The sequence below is a fragment of the Coccomyxa subellipsoidea genome, assembly GCF_000258705.1.
Source record: "Coccomyxa subellipsoidea C-169, whole genome shotgun sequence".
In the NCBI taxonomy this organism is placed as follows: Eukaryota; Viridiplantae; Chlorophyta; class Trebouxiophyceae; family Coccomyxaceae; genus Coccomyxa; species Coccomyxa subellipsoidea.
In genome coordinates this window covers 3,540,953-3,561,614 of record NW_005178041.1, presented here as the reverse complement: position 1 = coordinate 3,561,614, position 20,662 = coordinate 3,540,953, and the positions used below count along the sequence as shown (strand labels likewise).

Below are 20,662 nucleotides of genomic sequence, written 5' to 3'. Positions count from 1 at the left end.
AGCTCTGTTAGTGCGCATGCTTGTGAGGGATGCATGAGGTGCAAGCCTTTGGCCTAGGCAAGCTGGCATGTTTTGAAGATCTTGAAGATCTCTAGAGTTCGAAGGTGTGTAATGATCATTGCAGCACAGTCCATTGGCTGCTGTGAGATCCTGAAAGTACTCTGAGTACTTAGAGTCTTTACAGACCATTCCCTCCCAAACAGGGGGAACATCCACCATCTTCATATTAGTCAAATTTCTCACGTCTGAGGGCGTGCTGGGCTGCATTCAGAATCACTTTCAAAAAATGGCAGAGACTACAGTAGCTATAGTAGCAGCTATAGTAAACCTATCAAGCAGGGCCTAAGAAACTAGCTGTTGACATGCATGTGTTGTACAAGAGTTTATTTGTCATACTTCATTCAATCTCATCCAAATTGACATCACACACCCTTCAGAGAAGCATTCTGATGCCATGAGCAGAATCATGGTGCTCATAATGCTCCCAACGTCAGTCTCTCAAGAGTGCGTTAACGGTATCTGATTCACTGATCAGAGATCAAGGAATCATGACACATGCGCACATCAAAGTCACTCCTAGCATATAGCGTCGTGGCTAGGAAGCAGCCGGTGAGACCGGCCAATTCAGGCGCCCAGAGCTGCCGCTGCAAGCCGGATGGCAGTGTGGCAGGGCCCCTCACAGTGCCTTGCTCATCTTTCAATGACTCAGCAGCCGCTGTCACCACTCACTTGAGCGCCTGAAGCCGCCGTTGCAAGCCGGGCCCACTGTGGCAGGGTCCCCTCACAGTGCCTTGCTCCTGGCAGGCCAGGGCCACAGTGAGCGCAAGCTCCAGCCACCGGCCGCCCAGACGCCAGCGCCCTGGTTTCGGCGGGGGAGCCTGCTGCCCGCAGCCGTGCGCACCTGCGCTAGCACACTTTGCTTTCCTGGCTTCCTGAAGCCAATGTAGATCGTGACAAAAAAGCCATAGAATTCCTGGCGATATGGGCATTTTAGTGAATGCATGGAGGCCACCGGTTGGCTTCCAGAGAACAACTCAGAGGTGCAGTAAGCCACGCTCTTTCCTCTTCGAGCTTTCATGCTTCCGTGGACAGAGTTTTTCATACCAAGGACTCTACCATCTGTTGTGGCTTCAGCCAGACAACCTCAGCACATAATTGAAGTCACAATGGCATCCGGCTGAACTAAGTTTTAAAAGGGCACTGACCTGCCCGCACATGCCCGGGCCCGGCCGTCAGGGGAGCTGCGCCGCGCAGCAAATATCCGGGGACGCCATCGGAGACGCGACGCCAAAGAAAATAAAGTGGCCAATCGCGAGGCCCAGCACAATGACCACAAAGTAGCCCACGTTGTAGGTCATCACCGCCAGCATGAGCAGATATGAGATGGCCACGTTGACGCCGTAGAGCACTGTCAGCACCACTCGCGACCCCGAGCCCACCCTCATGCTGCAAGCATCAGTAATTGGTTTGTCAGCCCCTGTCAAGCGCTGCAGGCACGAGTGATGTTGTGCAGGCCCCTGACAATCGCTGCGAGCACAAGCAGCTGTTCTGTCAGTCCCAGACAATCGCTTGATTACAAGCACCAGGAGAGGCTGCGGATGTCGAGCTCAGGCTTACGTTTCAAGGCTTGTATAGATTCTCCTTACAATCTTAATGGGGAGGCCTGTGCTGGTGAGGTTTTCAGCAGCTTCATGGCACCAGCAAGGGCCAGATTTTGTCTGTCTAAACTGAGCTTACAAATAGCGCTTTTCAATGAGGGGAAGGGTTAGGAGTGATGAAGTCTAATAGGATAGATTTTAAAGGCATGCTGCCTACCTCGCTGTTGTGAGAGGCACCTCTGCCTCAGCAGGCCTTTCCAGAGCGCTTGCCTTGGCCAGCCTTTTGGCATAGGTTGCTCGATAGCTCGTGATGGCTTCCTGGATCAGTGCCAGTCCTAGGAGCCCTAGCAAGGACACAATGTACCTGCACATTTGAAGTGGGAAGTCATTCACCTCTGGTATCTGGGGTTTGGTCGTAATGAGATGCGGTTCTAGCTTTGGATATGGAGAGATGCACCAAAAGACGAACCAACCTAGGGCAACGACTGCTGCATATACAGCAATAGCTAGCGAAGAAATGCATCGTTCCGTTCTTTGAGATGTACTTGGCTTCCACTAAACGGCACGCAATGTCACAAAAATAGAAAAGTAATGGACAGTGGCCTGTACCAGACGGATGTATGCGTGTGCCACTGCTTTAGCCAGAGCGTGACATGGGTGCTTGCAGTGAAGTACATCTGCATCATCATCATCATCCCTCCAGACCCTTCGTGCCCTGCGATCATCTCGCAGGTTATCCAGCGTGCAAATTGGTCTTTACTCAACTGATCTGGTACAAGCCAACGACAAGGCTAGTGGATCTCTCACCGCTGTGATCTTGAGCAGCTGCAGCAGCTGAAATTGTCATTGGTGCCATCGCTGCCGATGGAGATGGAGCGCCTGCCGTGATATTCACATCCATGCCCGAGGACATGGGATGGTGCCCTGCGTGCATATCCATTCTAGTAGCACACCTAGCAACAGCAACAGCCCTTTGAAGGTGACCTAAGCAAGATACTGAGATCTTCTGCCAATAATATTACAATTGTCGCTTGGGAATGCAAACTATCGTGACAATTCTTCCCAGTAGTAGTGCCAAGCCGCGAACTCTCACGAGAAGCCAAATTTGGACTTGATCTCACCACCGCACATCACTGCTCAGGCGGCAGATCAAAGGACCCGTTGCAACATTCAAAGCTCAAAATCGGATAGTTCTTTGGCTATCTTTCCTTGAAGGAATTGCCATCAAAGAATTTGAAGGGCAGGACCCAGCCAAGGACCGAGGTGACGTACTATCCTCATCGCCATATCCTTTCTGGAGTGTGTTACTTCTGTATGGGATTTGTTCATCTCTAATAATGTTGAAAATTGTCTTCATATATATTGCAAGCTTTAGACAATGTTTAGGCAAGAGCAGTTTCATTGTGGAGTTGTGCGCTGTCCTAGTGAGTAATAAGTGCGTCAGTGCTCTGCTGTCGAAATGCCATGGGCTTGATCACATCTTTTTATTATTTGCCAACAGCACGGTTCCTTGACAGAGCCGTACACGCGCCTACGATGCAGTCGGCTCATTATTCAGCGGTTTGGTGCAGGTTTGAGAGGCAGTGCTGATCCACACACGTTGCAAGAGGAAATATTCATCCACACAACTTGAGCTGCATCAAGCAAACCATATGATGGCGTTTGCGCCCAGCACATCGGCCCTCAGAGGCTCGAGCTGCGCTGGACAGCCAAGCATCTTGCCATCATCTGCACAGCTTCCTTTGAGGCCTCCAGTGAGAGCAGCACGGTGCTCCAGCAATGCGACCACCACAGCCAGCAGCACAGGCTTGCTGTCCAGCAAACGGTCTCCCACCATTGCAGGCACAGCAGGCCCAGCACAGAGCTTTCTAGGGCGGCAGAACAAGCGGGGCATGCAGAGAGGCTCCCAGCTTGTAGTAAGGGCAGACGTGGACTACTACAGTGTGCTTGGAGTCGACAAAAACACCGACAAGAAAGCCATCAAGCAGGCATACAGGTGCTTACCTCCAACAAATTATGGAAAAGTCTCTGCATTCAAGTCATGCACAAGCAGCTCTGTGTTTCCATGTTGTTTCATTGGCACAAGGTAGTCACGAATGATGTATTTGTCTGCCTTGGCACAGGCAGTTAGCGCGCAAGTACCATCCGGACGTCAACAAGGAGGCTGGTGCTGAGGAAAAATTCAAGCAGGTAAGCCTGCCCAGCACATAAATTATTGCTCACTTGCCCTGTGGTTCTACACCGGGGTTCTACTGGTAGACCCGGTCATGGGCCATTTGGGCTCTCATGACTCAATTGGTGGCTGCATCTTTTGCGTGGCCTTGCATGCTACTTTCCAGAGTTTCCATTTGCATGAACATGACACATCATGTAATCATGCAACCCCGGTGCTGGCACCTTGGCAATGATCCCCAGGCAACTCAGCGCATTCGTAACAGCCATCAGGAATCTCAAAAGTGCTGCGCTTAGCAATGGCTGCTGTTCAGAAGTCATCAGGTCTCAAAGTGCAGCGCTGAGCGTTGACTAATGGCTGCTCCATGCAGATCTCCAATGCCTATGAGGTGCTCTCAGACGACCAGAAGCGCAGCATCTACGACAGATATGGGGAGGCCGGGCTGAAGAATGGCATGGGGGGCATGGGAGGCGCAGACATGGGGGGTTTCAACAATCCATTCGACCTCTTCGAGCAATTCTTCGGCGCCAGCGGCGGCCGGGCCGGCGGCGCCAGCGGCTTTGGCGGGTTCGGGGGCGGATTTGGGGGTGGGGCGCGCTCTCGCGCTATGCAGGGAGAGGATGAGAAGTATGAGCTCAAGCTGGACTTCCTGGATGCAGTGTTTGGCGCCAGGTGGGTCAAACTCTTTCATCACGATTGCTGTTTGCTGCTCCTGCAAGGGCAAGGTCAGACTCTGGCCAGCCTCACTGTCTGGTAGTGTGACATGGTGCCACAAAAGAGAAAGTGCGCCAGCTGTGTTTGGGAAGCGTGAAAGTATGTGCATGCGCCGAGGATGTAAAATTTGGAGCCTGACCCCTCAAGGGGACATGGAGGCCAAATGCAGAAATTTGGACTGAGGCGTTCCTTTCCGTGCACAACATGCTTCTGTGTATATTAGCCTGATTGAGGAGGCGGCATTTTGGGCCTCTTGTGCCATGTCAGGCACCCCAGGAATTGTACAATGTAGCAGGTGAATAGGGGTATTCTGAATCTGTGAGATGTGCTGGGGTCATTTTGCAGCATGGTCTTGGGGTGTGCCGTGCAAAACCCTCAAGAGTACTGTGTTGGCGCGCATGCAGCAAGGAGATTGAGGTCAGCCGGCTGGAGGCGTGCGGCGCGTGCACAGGCTCGGGCATCAAAGCCGGCACATCAGCGGCCACCTGCAGCACCTGCGGCGGCTCTGGGCAGGTCGTGCAAGCGGTTCGCACACCCCTGGGCGTATTCCAGCAGGTGATTCACGCTCTGAACACCCCTTGTACACGCTCTGAGCACGCTCAGAACACATGCCAGAACAAAGCAATGCGCCAGGATTTCACTGTCCCATGTGCTTGCCCGGCCTGGAAACACAACTCTTTGGAAGCACAGCTTGTAGATTACCTTTAAAGAATATTCCGGGCATGACTTCAGGTGATCGAACGGCATGTCACAGGGTAATTGAATGCTAATAGGTGACTCATGGATGACTGATCTGGCGCAGGTGATAACGTGCCCGGACTGCGAGGGCGTGGGCGAGCGCTCGACGCCGTGCAACACATGCGGCGGCGACGGCCGCGTACGGAAATCCAAACGCATCGCCCTGCGCGTTCCCCCAGGTCAGCCATGATGATCCTTCTTAGTTCGCCCAGTACCATGTGATGCCGAGCAAAGAGGGGGGCGCCAGGATGTGGCCTGCCCAAGGCCCTGCAGGGGCCGGGGAGCTTGGAAAACACCAAATTCATGGACAAATGAAGAATGCGTAGAGAGTAGCGATAGTTCAAACAAGAGCCTACGTGCGGAGCATCTTTAATCGCAACCTGCTGCAAGCCACCTATACCTTGCATGCCAGCCATTCGTGTCTGCTTCAAGAGCTAAGTAGGAGCAAATCCAGCGGGAGTTTTGTTGGAAATGCCTTGAAAATGAGGAAGAGTTTTTCTTGTGTCTTATGGAACTGGTGAATTGGTGTGCCATGGGGATGAAGAGTGATTTCAGGGGTCTGGCACCTGGCACCGCAATTCTCTGTATGCTTGGCCATGTCGTCAAATTTCCCCTGCTCTTCCAGGGGTGGATGCGGGGAGTCGGCTGCGCGTGAGGGGTGAGGGAAATGTTGGGCGACGGGGGGGCGAACCAGGGGATTTGTACGTGTTCATCTCTGTGAAGCCGCACCCGGCGGGGTTGAAGCGCGAAGGCACCACCATCCACTCAGACGTCGACATCTCCTTCGTGGATGCCATCCTTGGAACCACCGTCAAGGTGTGCCTAATGTTCTCCTCATTGCTCCTCAGAAGAAGGCATGTGAAGGGTGCTAGCATTACTTTCCATTGGTTGTTCTCATGCTGTCATGCCAATCTCCATCAGCTGTGGCTGTCCAATGGTGGCATGGAAGCCGCCAGGTAGCGCACATTAAACCAGTCCCAGCTGCTTACATTCAGGCAGTCACCACGTTGCATTCTAGCGAATTTGGGAATGTTTGTTTTGCGGCAGTAGATCTGCTCGCTGTGCGGTTTGGTGAGCACATGCAGGTGTGCCGTCTGCAGTCCCTCCCCGGAGCTGTAAGCTGCATGCTCTTTGACCCTGTCAGCTTGGCAGCGGTCAGTGGTTACCCCTTGCGCTGCCGATCAGACACAGGCACATTTGCGCTCTGCATCTAGGGCTGGCTAGCATATGAGCTAACACCGCAATAATGCGTGGCAGGTGACGACAGTGGACGGTCCAGTGGATCTGCGGATACCTGCAGGCACGCAGCCGGGGACAACACTTGTCATGGGCAAACGTGGCGTTCCCCGCCTCGGCAATGAGACACTCCGGGGGGACCACCAGGTGTGTATTCCCGCAGAAGAGGGAAATAGAATTGCTCCTTTCAGCTCCGTCCGGCTGCTCGGCCTGAGTGGGTGCTAATTGGCGTTCTGAATGGGTTTTGAGGGCACGGCTCTGGATTTTGTGTTAGAGTACTAATAATAGTGTTAAATGAAACATCAATTATATTGCAGAAATGCTGGTGACAGAGGCATAGAGGCAGTCTGATCCTCTCCATCGTTATGCAGCAACCTGGGTATACTGCTGGAAAGCTTCTTCTGATTTCGCGCGCTCTGCTTATTGCTGTACAGCTGGAAATGATTTTTCTGACGGTGTGAAGCTGTCAGAATAAGTCTTGTGCTGCTGCGCAGGTGCATGTGCGCGTGACCATCCCTCAGAAGCTGAGCAAGGACGAGACAAAGCTGGTGGAGGAACTCAAGGAGCTGCAGGAAAGCAGCAGCAGCAAGCGCTCCAGGCTCTTCTTCTAGACTATGCGATGAAGCATCTTGCAAAATTGTCCAGCAACATTTGTGTTTAGCAAATTTTCCCAAGCGGCATGCCTGCTGCAATGCGTAGCGGTTGCGCCTCTTGATTTCTTATTGTTTGCCAGTTGCGTGGCATGTGTTGGTGCATCTGTTTGTTGTTCTGGGTCTTATCTTCTGCAATTGTGGTGCACGGGACTCCATCAAAGTTGTAAAGATACCTTATTTTTCCCACTGGAAGCTGGGGAATCAGAGTTTTGAAGGTGTATAGCTGATGGACTGGTTCACTGATGTCCGGCAATCCAATATTTGGTAAATTTTTCTTTCAAAATCGTTTGTTTAACAAGTTCGCTCCCCTCCATTCACACCTCAGCTCCAGAACAGATCCCATATTGGCCCATGTTTGCTTCGTCTATTATATATCAGCCGCTGATAACAGGCAGTCTTGAAGCAGTAATTGGCCACTCCTTGACAGCGCGTAACTCAACTTTTCATGTCTCGGTCTGTTAAGGACTCTGAGAATCCCGACCACGCCTGCCTGCAACTCTTGTTACCAGGGACCAGTAATATGTCGTGCTATTTGGCAACTCGAGTGAGCTCCTAGAAAAATGCATTGCCATTAACAATTCTTTGTCAGGCCTCGAACCCTTCTAGCTTGTTTGGGATTGCATCTGAGTGCTCTCCGCCACGCAAGCACCCCTCACAGCACCCTTGCTTCAACATGTTGTCCATGGGCTACTTGTGAGACCTCCTTGGCACACTCACAATTGCTTTCCTCTTCCTCACATGCCAAGCCCGAAGCCAAACACTGCGCGGATGCGATGGAAGATCTGTGCGCGCCAGCCCTGCGCAGTCGACTCGATCACATCTCCGTTGCCAAATCGGTCCTCCTTGGGGACCCCCGTCTGCACCAGGCGCAGCACCGTGGTGCCCTCCTGCGGCTCTTCCAGCTTTATCTCCACCTGCGCGCGCACAATGCAGCCCCTCTGATAAACTCCACGACGTAAGCTTCAACAAGTCTCAGCAAATTTAAGTCCCATGTTAGTACTCGTCACTACTTTCTACAGCAAAAGATTGAAAGTAAGTACCAGCAGCCAAACGGTCCCACAAAGTTCGAAAGGTCATTGCCTGCCTGGAGCGCCCAGGGGCAGTCATGAAATCTAACGCCAGATATGTTCCTCATTCAAGAGTTTTAATGGCAGCAGCCTGCAAAGTTTCTGCTCTGCATAGGTGCCATCAGTGAGCTGGCGGTGGTAACGCAGTGCAGTGAGTTGCTGTGAGTTGGGCCCACCTTGGAGACGGCGCCGTCTGGCCAGTTTCTGAAGCGCCAGTCCAAGGCTATCCGCGAGGGTGACTCCAGTGCAGAGAAGGTCGCATCCACCGAACCGCCAAACACACAGAACTTGCCCCCCACCCTCGGCTCCACCTGCGCAACCCCAAAGGGTGAATAGATGGCAGGGGAGATTGTAGGATTTTGAATTCTGCGGTTATTCTTGAATCCTGAATTGTCTCCAGCCAAGCAGAGGGCTACTTTTCCCAGCAGGCCCTTTCCCACTGACTTGGATTCCAGCACCGTTGCACTCCCAGTTTCTGTGTCAACACAACCCAACAACACGCACGCCTGCAAATTAAGTACGGATACTGATGGGGTTTTGATAAATCTCAGCCCTTAGCTCAGTGCTGTAGAATCTGAGGTTCTTGGTGGGCCGCGCACCAGGGCAGGGGCTCCTATTTTGCAACTGCAATTTTTGAAATATATTACTCTCCTCTATCCCAAACGTTGCCAAACCTACCTCTGACCCTGCAGTTCCTAAAGACCCTATCTTCCATACATCAGTAAGCATTGGTGCACCTGAGCTGCGCTCTGCGTGAAGGCCTGCACGCGGCCGGGATTGGTGAAGCACTCGAACAGGTCTCTCGGCCGCGCGTAAAACTTCTCCGTCAGCTCGACCCGGCCCGTGCTTGCACGGTCCTCTACGCGCCTTTTTGCGGCCTCCGCCGCCTTCTTCTCCTCAATCTCTCGGCGGCTCGCCTCAGCTGCACATAACGAACCACCTTATCTGAAGCTAGCTGACCAGGCACACAGTTTGCCGCAACTGCTAGGGCACATTGATGTTGCCCATCAAGCACCCCCAAAATGCTTTTCCCGGTTCATTTCACCCAGGATAGCTGTGTGCAACCTTCAAGTCATGATACCAACGGAAATGAAAGGTAAGGCAGAACTTCTCTTATGCACTGCGTGCCAGTACTCTTGAATGCGCAGTAAACACGCGCCCCCTGCTCACGGCTGAGGACACCAGCAGCAAATTGTAGCAGCAGGGGAACCCACCTTTCTTCTTCATGGCGGCGGCGTCATCTTCTAAGGGCTGCTTGCTGTCCTGTGCATCTGCCTTGGAGGAGGGCCCTCCCGCTTGCAGCTCCTTCACGAATGAGCGCATGTGCGCATGGAAAGCCTGTGCATGCCACGATTCAAAATAAAGCTCATACACAATCTCTATTTCAACACATTTACTGTCAGAATGGCAGCTGATCAACCTGTGCCAGGATAGAAGGCAAGCAGGCTGTGAAGACTGCTCGGGTCCCAGGCCTTGAAAAGACTACCTCCATGGCTGGGAATGCAAGCAGACTGATGTCTTTACAGCCAGACCGTCTCCAAGCCAATCGCAGGTTATTAAAAGAATGGTCAAAACTGGAGCGCCGGCTTCCAAGCAGACCAGGGTGGTTTCAAACAGTCAGAGCATACGAGCATAATGGGGGTATTGAAAGACCGGCCAAAATTGGCGCACCTGCTTGCCAGGGCCCAGAAATGCTTCTTTGAGGCGGCGCGCGGCTGCGCTGTCTGTGCTGGTGGACACCTTGAGCTCTGGGTCTTCGTCGGCGTTTTCATCCGCCACATAAGGCAGATGGAAGCTTCCGCTCGCTGACTCAGCCGCCTCGCCATCCCTCACCTCCCCTGCACAATGTGGAATTCTATGGCCGTTAGTAAAGTTTAGTGATTGAGCCAAACCCGAGGAAGTCATGCAACAAAGTGGATTGCATTGTCCTGCATTGTGCAGGACACTTGGCCAATCGTTCTCAGCTTGTGAAACATAACAGGCAGGCAGCATGCTCGTCAGGTCATGAGGTGCATGATTGCCATTCTTGGGACAAGACAGCCAAGTGTGGCAGGAGTGAACACCCAAACTTTTCTTACTCGAGGTCAGTACATCTTGTCGATTATGGCAGGTTCAGTGCATGAGGGGGAGGCAGTCACCTGACCAGGTGCCCTTAATCTCCAGCTCGTAGGAGGGGATGAGCTTCTTCTTCCTGTTGTTGACTATGGCATCGCCGCTCACCTCCACATTGGGCCCTGTCTTGAGCAGCAGGCCGCTGTTGTCTGCAAGAACCTGTTCTCCTGCAGAACACAACATGTGGCACGTCGGTGACAATGCATATATGCATGCACACTCAAGAAATCATTGGATGCGCAGCAGGCTTGATACACTTGCTATGTTGAGAGGGCAGGGAGGGTCGATGTCTGCACACCTAGGAGTTCTTGCAGGCGCACTTTAGCCCAGGGAAGCACATCTTTTTCTTGCCAATGCCAGTTGTTAACCTGCGAGCGTCAGCCCACACGATCACATGCGGCTAATTATGGGTATTTACCCACCAAAAGAATCGCAGAACAAGTGTTTCAATGAAGCATTGATGAGCATCATCCAAATCCCAGCAATAACGCCAAAACTCACATTTGCGCCATCCTGACGCTCCGACACGATCCATCGGGCGTCTCCTTCGCCGATTTTCGCCATAACCTTGTGCTGCCTGGAAAAGGTGGTGCTAAACAACTAGAAGTTTCTAGATCACGATCCGCCTGATATTCATATTTGGGAATTAATGAAGAAAGAATACTGAACGCTTCTTATGCGGATGCGAAGCTGGACTTCTTGACCTGACGCGCCACTGGATTTATACTAGATTGCTTTGCAGCTTCTGTCGTTTGTGCGCCCAACTGAGTTCCAACTAGATGGTTGCCTATTCTGGCATGCCCCCTCGGAATCCGATCACATGCCATCGAGGTCCCAGAAAGATGCTGTTTTTGTGATCATCTTGTAGTGTATATATTGCATAGTGTAGTGCGAATTATGGGCTCAAAATAAGGCTGGATCTGTGAGTACAGTTTGAAAAAAAGTTTTTCAGGGATAGTGTTCACAACACCATGCCACCCACAGAGCCGTCGCATCAGGATGGGCACAACGCCTTATCGGCATTGCAAGACTCTGTGTATGGCACTAGGACACACACGCAGGGCGCTAGATATCAGATTCCCAGGAAAGTTCCCCTGAGGATCGAGCCCAAGACCTACTTTGGTGAGAGCCCACAGCGCTCCTACATCATCGATGAATGACGTGCTCTGCAGATCGCAACTATCAGAAAATTTCTGATGACACCAGAAACCGTGGTTTTGATCCCGATACTGTGATAGTACTCCCTGACCGTGTGCAGCATTCCCAATCGTGCAACCCTTACAATTTGAGTGGACGTCTATGTATATGATTGTTTCTCACCACGCATTGAGGGCTCATGTCAGAGGTCTGCAGACTGAGCTCTGTTTGTTTGCCTGTCTCAGCTAATGAGAGGACGTTCCTGGGGTGGCTCAGTATGGCAGTGACCATTGGCAGCGTCTCAGCAGCTCTTGTGGGTTTCACAGCGTCAGAGGAGAAAGGTGACCCATTTTTATTACCCCCCGATCCCGTGCTGTGCATGCTGGGTCTTGACAGTCGAAAGACAGAATGGCCACGTCTCTGCCCCATTCAGCCTACCGTTTCCATCAGCTGCTACATGTCCTGCCTGTACTGCTGGTATGCTCCTTTGATACCACCATCACAAACGGGTCTTTGGGGCGTGCAGGGAGCTCAGGACCAATCACTCAGAACACAACCAACCTCATCACCGTCCTCCTGCTGCCAGTCTCCATCCTGATGGTCGGCTATGCTCTCACCACCTTCTACATGCGCAGCGTGTACCTGGGCAGGAAACAGGTACACACCTGACATCCCTTACTCCTGACACAATAGAGGCATATCCCTGCGGGCAATTCCCATGCAATGCAACTTTTGTATGTGGTGGCTTTTGTTGTAAGATTTCCAAGGGATCAGGTGTGATGTCTTGGTGGGGAATCTATATGTGGCAAGCAGGAATGTGAGAAGATGGGTCTGCCACGAGAGTGTCTGTACACGATAGATCCGTTTCTCTGGTAACGGGCCCCAGAGAATGGATCCTTTGTGTCTTGCGCTTGATAGTGCTGGATCTTCAAGGTACCAGATGGTGATTTGGTGGGGCACCTTTTCTTGCAAAGCAGGAGTTTTTGAAGGCAGGTCTGGTCTTGACTAATAGCTGTGTGTTGGCTTGTGCAGATGGGCTTCTATTTGGACTGGATAGGCCCCACTGTGCTGTGCGCGCTAGTGATGACCGTGCTGACGACCATCATGGTTGTGGCCTTCGTCCAAATATTGTCATACCAGGGATGAGTGTTGCCCGGCACGCCTGCCGGACAGTTGCAGTATTGCACCAAGCAGGATCAATGCACAAATTTGTGCACTGCTCAAGGCTTGCAGGGGATGAGCTCAGCATTGGGAGAATTAGAGTGCTGAAAATGCACGAGAGACAGTTGTAGGGGCTGGAGAGCTTATATAATGAACACTCCTTGAAAGAGCTTTTGACGCTGAGACTAACTTGAAGGTGCTATATAGTATTCTTTTGGACTAAGAACAATTGAACGATGGGTTTCCAGATTCATGACCCTGCCATGCTCTTATATTACCAGAGACAAGGTTGTGTTGCCGCACAGATTGTGTTGACCACTTTCTGGGGATCAAAAGTCAAGAGCGGCGTTGACTGAACATTTGGTAGGCATAAGTATGCAAAGTTACTGTATGGCTAGTGACGTCATCTGTTATGTTGCCTGAAAGGATTGCTGGCAGGAGAGGCCTTGCATGCATGGTGGCTGAATTGACTCTGATCAGTGAATACCGTATGTGACAGCGATGCAATTTTCTTTCTATGTCCTTGAAGCTATTTGGGCACTCACATATGTTTGTGCCCCAGTGGCCAATCGGACTACATAGTGGCTTGCCCCAATGACACCTGTGCACAGGTAGAAGCAACATTTTGCCGGTGATATAAGAGTGCAAGGACGAGTGTTTTTCCTTTACATTGTAATCTACCATTCTACTTCAAGATCGTTGTAAGGCAATATTTGAATGGCGTCGCCCTCTCTTGGCATGCCAGTAAAACCCATTCACATGTGTGCAGTCCCCCATCGAATGCATTTGTCAACTATCTAAGGCAGCTGCTGCACGGTAAGATACTGGTTTTCATAATACCAACACCAGCTCAACAGCGCTAAAGCTGAGGCAGCAGCATCACTGATTGCAATACTTCCAAGTGTCATGCACTCCATTGTCAAGTGGTGACCTCTCCTAGTCATTCCCAATCTTTGTTCACTTGCTATTGTCTGCAATGAACTTTCGATCCTACTCGATCCGATCACCAATGGCATGGTCACATGATGAGTCATCCTTGCCCCCTATGTAAGTGCAAGAGGATGCATAACGATTACCGTCTGATTCACCTCATATGCACAGCATGCTCTGGCATTCCAATAACTGTCTAGGCCAGCTCCAACATTGTCAAGAGTTTTGCTTCAGTCATAGCAACTATGATGAGCTGATGTCAGCAGGCATGCACCTGCGCATAAGAATAAATAATCGCCAAGCGGCTTGGCTTGACAGTCGGCTGATATCAGGAGTAAATTGCTTAGGACCCTTAGAGCAGCCCAACAAACTGATTCAACCAGCAACACTCCCTGTCCCCGCATTTGGGCCCATCCAACATTCAACATAATGGGAGTGCTACGTGTACAGCTGCTGGCTCTGTCTTCGTCTCACTGCACCAGCTGGCTCTGCAGATCCCTTGGCCCTCACAATATGGCAGGGGTTGTATTCCACCAGGCGGCTAAGCAGGTGCGGCGAGTTGCCACAATATGTGTCCGCTGTGCGGATGCGCCATTGAACAGCAGCCTCCACTGGTGGCGATGCATGTAATCAACCCCCGTGCACCCTATATTCCCGGGGGCACTGGCTCGGCCAAATCTGGCGGCTGAGCAGCCGCCGGCCGGCGTCACCGCGCCGTCCCCTGCCACATCAGATGGCGCTGCGCGCTTGGAGTCGCATCAAGAAACCCCCGGACGTATTATATTCTGGGGGTGGATAATGTACCCTAGCGCGGCCAAATCTGGCGGCTGGGCACCCGCCAGCCGGCGCCGTGTGGCATCCAGTGGCAATGCACGGGTGTGTTTCAGCAGATCCCCGGGTGTGTTATATCGTAAGGGAATTGAAGCTGACCCTAGCTCTAGGCGGCTGAGCAGCCGCCGGCCGGGGTCACCGTGCCGTCCCCGGCCGCATCAGATGACGCTGCGCGGATGCGCGCGCGTCGGGCGGCAGCGGTTTGAGCGTCTCATAGAGGGCGTAGATCCAAAACTGGTAGGCTGACGGGTGGCACATGTGAGTGCAGTCCCCCGGCTCCTCCCTGCCGGCACACAATTGACCAGATTGAAATCCAGAGCTTCAGAAGGCGTGTTTGCTGGTCAATGCTCTTATATAAGTGATAATTATGACTGCCGAGCTGAAGAGCAGCACGAGCTTGCAGAAGTGCTATCTTGTGAGCAAGCTGTAGCTGCATGCATGCATTTGCAAATACTGGCAAAGTTTTATTGGTGCAAAGCATGACAAGCACATGTCAGCGACATAAGCACAGCTTTCGAACTTTTTGGGGGCAGCTTGCTGCCTGTGTGGCCCTCAAAGCCAGAGTGTACCTTACTGTGGCCACCGCCGAGTCTGATGACATGGCTCTGAAGAAGATATAGGGAGAAACAGATTGAGCGAGACAAAGGAAGTGCACCTGTAGTTGGTGTGGTAGTTCCACATGCCAAGAGAGACATTCCAGGTGTGCACGATGGGCATCTGCAGGTCCACCAGCCCAGCGTATGCTAGCTTGTTGCGCCAGCCGCCCTCCACCACCGTCTGCAGCCATCACGCCAGTTTTGAGCGAGGTGACAGCCTTCAAGAAAGTCACACAAACCGCACACGTATGCTCGAGCTGCTTGTACTTGCTTGCAGTAGGACTTGCAATCTGCATATTCAAGACTCGATGGGGAAGAATGGAAGAAAGGTAGAGCTCAATAAAAGTCACGACAGATTCCTCCCGCATTGCATGCACAGGGATGAACGGGCCAGGATGATGTTAAGTTTTTCCTGCCCATCTCTGCAATATGCTGTCTGGACTTGCAGCTGGTTGCTGTAGGCTGGAGAGGATACAGCGTTGCGCATGTTTGGTGCAGCGGCGGCTGACCGCGAGGCTATCACATGCAGGCATCATGGGTCCTTTTGTACCAAGACAAGGGTCATTTGTACCAAGAGGTAGTCAGCAGCAGCTACGGCAATTATGGCCTCCCACCTGCAGAGCGGGGTCCCAGCTGTGCAGCTTGTTGTTGTCATCCAGGTAAACGTCCCGGAAGGGAACGCAGGAATTGGTGCGCGGCGGCCACACGTAGTCACCTGCAGCCAGGAAGTACCCTTACGCATCACTCGGCAGCCCTGAGCTGAAAAGACCACCGGATTTAGATGTACAGACGGCCATCGAGGGACAAATCAATGGATGACAGAATAGGCAATTGTAATAGTGTCCTACTGCCTCGCATACCGCTGCCATGGTCTCAATGCTAGCGCCTGCCACGGTACTGCATGCTTGCGGTCAAATGCTAAAAACCCAGCCATGATGGGATGTGCAACATTCGCAGCTGTTTTACGGCTGCCCAAATCACCGCATGGTGTGCAAAGCCGTGCACCTGACAGCGCGTAAGAGTAAGGGAAAGGGAGGGAAAGGGAGGAGGCACTGCACGCTTGGAGGTCATGACATGCGTAATGTGTTTGAAACAATCCAAGGCAGATTTAACACCACTGGCAATATTTAGCTGCTGGATGGTGGAATTGCTTGGCACCTGAGAGGGTGTCGAAATGCTGGACGCTGGAGTCGCGCCACATCATGAGCGGCAGCTCGCGCAGGTTGTACCAGACGTGCTCTCGGAACCGTGTCATGTTACCATGGTAGTGTGCGTCACTGCGAGTCATCATTAGTCGTTGTTAGTAAGGCGGGTCAATGCTTCTGACATGCTCATCCTCTGCCTGCACTTCATCATTGCCATGGTATGCACCACACACTTCCACCATACTTTTCATCCAATAGGCATTGTTGTTTTCGAGTTGAAAATTGCAAGGCCTTATTCACACAGATCCTATCTGATCAAGAACCTGCATCAACAGTATTGCCTTGAGCATGTTGCCTGGCTGCCACTGCAAGACCAAGAAAGCTTGCCAATGCAAAGACAATGCAAAGGCTGGGCCCCTCCAGCAGAACGGGGGGCCCCAGCTCGCGGCATTCTGATTGTCCAAGGAAAGTGTGTTCATGAGATGGGAAGGGGACAGCTTCGCACGTGTTCATCCACATGGCAAAATTGACAAGCACAACGTCCTCCAGCTTCACACCCAGCTTGGGGAAGGCCGGGAACACAATGTCCAGCATCTGGTCCGCCGTGTTGGCACGCAGCAGGCATACCCGCGCATCCTGTGCACAGGTCAGAACAATCTGTTTACCGTGACGGGTTCACAGCTTTGTTCACGTTGGAGGTATTTGCTGGCCTACTCTAAGGAGATGGGCCAGATGGCAGCTGGTGGCAAGGTATTGGGTTCTGTGCAAGATGCGTACAGGGGAGAAACGTGCACACGTTCCCTCCCCTTATATTGTGAATACTCCCTCAAGACTGTCACTGAGCATCGCTGGCTCCTGAAGGAAGCCTTGGCAGGTTTCCAGACAGGAGAAGAAATTATACAAGTTCTCTCTGTTATCAGATCTCCTCCCAGTTGGGACATCCAAGCCTTCCAGCGTTATACTCGCTTTACATGCTGCAAGTGCAAGCTCGCGCCTTCCCTGCTTGCTCAGAGATCAACTGTGTCGGCGCCTAATGTGTGCAATTGTTCTGAGTTCGAGAGCCTTGCAGAGGAGCGCATGTGGACATGTGCGGGCACATGGGGCCCCACAGGAAGTGGGACGGCACCTGGGGCAGCTGTATGCACCAGCCCTGCAGTGGCCACTCAAAGTCGATGTATGGTTCGCTGTGCGGCTGGATTGGCGGCTGCGGCTGACGGTCCACGTCCCAAAACTCCACCAGGAAACACATCATCGCCTTCATGAACTCCTGCGCACTTTCTCCACCCATTAAGGTCCGGAATTATACAACCACCAAGATTGGAAAAAAGGAGAAACGGCACAGAAGGACTAAGATGACAGACTATGATGACTCGGTGCCCCATTCAATGCCTGCTCTGTCCCTGGCAGGTATTGCATGCTTGCGCAGGGAAAAAATGAGCAGCAAAAAGGATGTGATATGCTGCTCGTGTTTTGCGCTCCCATATCTCGCATGATGCTGGGACTCACATGCGCGAGCTCTGCCTGTTGCCTGTTTTGTCCCTGTGAGTTGAGTGCAACTCACTATACTACTGAATAGGCGCTCCCATCCCTCGCATAATACTGGGACCCGCAATGCGAGAGCTGTGCTGGCACGAGTTGTTTGCAATGCACCAGCAGGAAAGGGTCATGCGGGATCACATGTTCACGCGCACCTGCATCATGGAGTCTCCCATGAGCCACAGCGTGCGGCCGCGCAGCAGGGGGAATAAGTCGCAGGGGGTCATTGTCAGCATCTCCTTGAATCCTGGCCTGCCGCGCTCCGCTGACTCAATCATCCACGTCAGCAGCTGCTCTTGTAACCACTCCGGGCACACCGGCCCGCGGAACCTGCCCACAACAGAACCACGCCATTCGTAGAGCCTGCCCATGTTGCTGAGTGAATAGACCATGCTGTATTCCATAGTCATTAGTAATTAGATGACCGCTAGATGCTGTTACAGCATGCATAGCAGGGATGCGTAAGAGACAGGCCTGGCTCGGGCAAAGGGGCACCACATACATTGGAGCATATTAAAGGGTGAAGAAAGAGCAAGTAAATAAGGTTGCCTGTCAACATTCAGCTCGGATCAAAGCTCTGTGTAATAAAATATTTATTACTTCTACTGGCGCAAAATATGCAAGCAAGCACAGAGCGCATGATGCACAGCCCAACACATGCACAAAGTTCATAAAGTCAAGAGATATCAGTTGCTGCAGCAAGGGGCTGCATTTTAGGAGAAGGTGCAGATGTTAAAAGTAACACACCCTGAGAAGTCGGAGTAGTCCCAGGATCAGAAGTCCCAACATAGACCACCGTATGCACAGACTCTGAAAGGCCAGATAAATAGGTGCTGCAGCAAGTGCCTCTATATTCCAAAAATGGGTGCGGCTTGGAAAGGCCACTTACCGTGGATATTTTGAGTAGTCCTAGGAGCAGAAGTCAGCCCGGGGCAAAAACAAAGAACAATGCATGCGCACACTTTGGACGGCCAGAAAGTAAGCTGCTGCAGCAAGCGGCATTGTTCCAGAATTGGGTGCAGATACAGTGAGAGGCACACACTGAGACCTTAGTTGTCCCAGGAGCAGAAGTTGTCAGGGCAGGATACACAGAACAACACATGGGTTTTTTTTTGAAAGGCCAGCAAATAAGGTGCTGCAGCACGCGCCTGGGTTCCAAAAATCGGTGCAGAAAGTAAAGGGCACCCACCCTGAGAATTTGGAGTAGTCCCAAGAGCAGAAGTTGGCCCAGGGGGCTTTGCTGCTGCAGGTGCGGCAGTGCGGCTGCCGGCGGCCCCCCAGCAGGTAGGGGACCTGCCCTCGGTCCCTGACATCCTCGTATGTCATCCTTTGGTAATGCAGCGGGCACGCCCCCTTATCCTCGTTGTACAACGCCCTGCCGTCCCCTATCGACTCCTTCACCCTGCGCATCCCCCGCTCACTCTCAGCTACTTCTCTTCATTCACTTTGGATCAGATATTAAGGTCCTCTCCTGGATGTATCTGCTGCTTGAGCAAGCAGCTGCGCACCGTATTCTGAAGGATCTGAGGACCCCCCGCTTGCCAGCCGAGCCACCACCGTAGTTCCCCCCTCTCCATCCGGCAGCGTACAGGTGGTGGCTCCACAGCACTGACGTCAGCGCCAGCAGGACGCAGCCGGCCACTTTGAATTTGAAACTGCGCAGCATCACCATCGCGCGCGGCCGGAGCTCTGCAGGCCTCACTTCCTGCGGCTTCGCTCCCTCCTGCAGCCCAGGGGTCAGCAATTAGTATATTCATTAGTCTCTTTCCCTTGATTCCCGTGTAAAACATTTCCCGTGTGCTTATCCTTTCTTGAGTCTCTACCCAAATATTTTCAATGTCGCTCAGTGGATGAGAAAAGTCTCATCGGCAATTCTTGCCGAGAAGTCCCCAACAAAAATACGGACCAGTCCGTCTCTTTTGTTGAAATTCGGATGACCTCTAGGTGGGGTGCCCTATTTCAGCATGCATTGGCAGGGATGAGCAAAAGACAGGGCTCACTCCCTGCGGCTCTCCCTCTTGCAGGCCAGGAGTCAGGAGTTTTGCGTTCGTCTGGTGGTTAGAAACCATATCTTCTCTTAATTTAGCAATCTATACAGCATGCATACCAGGGTATGTGAAAGACAGGCCCGGCTTGCGCACAAGGTAAATCCTTGAAACCTGAGTGTTGACAGACAGGACCTGGAGGGAGACACCACCCCTACACCTGCGCAGAAGTTTGCTCGTCCAGTTTGCCATAGGTACTATACATCATCTGATGAATCAATCATGAAATCTAACTGACAAGGTAAGAAGAGATCCTATAGGTATGAGATGTTTCTTGGGATCAGTCAGAGCTGCTCACCCCTTCAGGAGGTCCATGTGGGGCTCCGCTGGGGCCAGCAAGACCCGAGGAGCCCCTCCTCTCCATAGTCTGCTATCTGACTTTCCAGATTGACTGGTTCACTGGCCGAGCGAATCGCCTGCTCCAAGCTTGCACCACACTTTCACGCCGCTGTCAGTGGTGATACCCAGAGCCTCCTACTGCCACGTTCACTGCATCTGGCCTGTGGATCCTGGTCAGTGGTGAGACACATCAGCTTAGAAAACCTTGTAAAAGCGATGATGGGCTTGCTCAGAAGCAGACAGATTCCCTGGGCTCTACGTGAGAAGAGGTGCTGTTGCTGACATGCACTGGTACGTAACTTGAATGCACCAGTAATCCTGCAGACTGATGAAGGCTTGAGCAAGCAAAATGAGAAAATGCACATGCAGCTGTGATCATCAGTGTGTCATCACACATGTTCGAAGGCAGACTGAATGTACATTACAAGATGCACACTTACCAAATAATTTTAATGAACAGCTGCGCCCTCGTCTTCTATATGTGTTCAATATTAGTTTTTCAATAACATAATGTCTACTGGAATTGCCACAACAAGCACAAACTGGGTGCAAGCACTTTCTGTTGAAAATTCTGTAAAAAATCCAGGTCTATGAGTGTTTTGCTTTGATCGCAATGAGCAATCTTGTCGTCTGTGCAATATATCACACTGA

The 20,662-nt window shown here is 52.1% G+C and overlaps 6 protein-coding genes across 6 annotated transcripts; 3 read left to right on the top strand and 3 right to left on the bottom strand.

Moving 5' to 3' along the window:
- Window positions 1-163: 163 nt before the first annotated feature.
- COCSUDRAFT_32314 (hypothetical protein) lies at window positions 164-835 on the top strand. Its single transcript, XM_005651442.1, has one exon. It carries the CDS (start codon window positions 556-558, stop codon window positions 739-741), a length of 186 nt encoding a protein of 61 aa, XP_005651499.1. The 5' UTR covers window positions 164-555; the 3' UTR covers window positions 742-835.
- Window positions 836-883: 48 nt separating this feature from the next.
- COCSUDRAFT_32313 (ctr family copper transporter) lies at window positions 884-2,624 on the bottom strand. The gene is made up of 5 exons (XM_005651441.1): window positions 2,406-2,624; window positions 2,208-2,313; window positions 1,816-1,962; window positions 1,206-1,446; window positions 884-901 (listed from the first exon to the last, which is right to left on the bottom strand). Exons 2-4 carry the CDS (start codon window positions 2,291-2,293, stop codon window positions 1,233-1,235), a joined length of 447 nt encoding a protein of 148 aa, XP_005651498.1. The 5' UTR covers window positions 2,294-2,313; window positions 2,406-2,624; the 3' UTR covers window positions 884-901; window positions 1,206-1,232.
- A 156-nt stretch (window positions 2,625-2,780) lies between these two features.
- COCSUDRAFT_21987 (chaperone DnaJ) lies at window positions 2,781-7,296 on the top strand. Its single transcript, XM_005651440.1, has 9 exons — window positions 2,781-2,861; window positions 3,170-3,594; window positions 3,722-3,788; window positions 4,142-4,443; window positions 4,890-5,040; window positions 5,288-5,402; window positions 5,849-6,039; window positions 6,481-6,606; window positions 6,954-7,296. Exons 2-9 carry the CDS (start codon window positions 3,251-3,253, stop codon window positions 7,068-7,070), a joined length of 1,413 nt encoding a protein of 470 aa, XP_005651497.1. The 5' UTR covers window positions 2,781-2,861; window positions 3,170-3,250; the 3' UTR covers window positions 7,071-7,296.
- On the bottom strand, window positions 7,266-11,013 carry COCSUDRAFT_21985 (hypothetical protein). Its single transcript, XM_005651439.1, has 8 exons — window positions 10,793-11,013; window positions 10,590-10,659; window positions 10,318-10,458; window positions 9,851-10,017; window positions 9,390-9,517; window positions 8,917-9,091; window positions 8,356-8,490; window positions 7,266-8,026 (listed from the first exon to the last, which is right to left on the bottom strand). The coding sequence occupies exons 1-8, from the start codon at window positions 10,853-10,855 to the stop codon at window positions 7,847-7,849; spliced, it is 1,059 nt and encodes a 352-aa protein (XP_005651496.1). The 5' UTR covers window positions 10,856-11,013; the 3' UTR covers window positions 7,266-7,846.
- A 139-nt stretch (window positions 11,014-11,152) lies between these two features.
- On the top strand, window positions 11,153-13,281 carry COCSUDRAFT_46291 (hypothetical protein). The gene is made up of 4 exons (XM_005651438.1): window positions 11,153-11,413; window positions 11,674-11,769; window positions 11,955-12,085; window positions 12,461-13,281. Exons 1-4 carry the CDS (start codon window positions 11,263-11,265, stop codon window positions 12,572-12,574), a joined length of 492 nt encoding a protein of 163 aa, XP_005651495.1. The 5' UTR covers window positions 11,153-11,262; the 3' UTR covers window positions 12,575-13,281.
- An 868-nt stretch (window positions 13,282-14,149) lies between these two features.
- Window positions 14,150-19,696, bottom strand: COCSUDRAFT_59445 (hypothetical protein; the record flags this gene model as incomplete). The annotated part of the gene is made up of 11 exons (XM_005651437.1): window positions 14,150-14,240; window positions 14,490-14,633; window positions 15,006-15,127; window positions 15,561-15,661; window positions 16,105-16,223; window positions 16,609-16,727; window positions 17,218-17,358; window positions 17,783-17,957; window positions 18,817-19,029; window positions 19,136-19,350; window positions 19,628-19,696. The coding sequence occupies 11 exons, from the start codon at window positions 19,694-19,696 to the stop codon at window positions 14,150-14,152; spliced, it is 1,509 nt and encodes a 502-aa protein (XP_005651494.1).
- Between the last annotated feature and the right edge of the window lie 966 nt (window positions 19,697-20,662).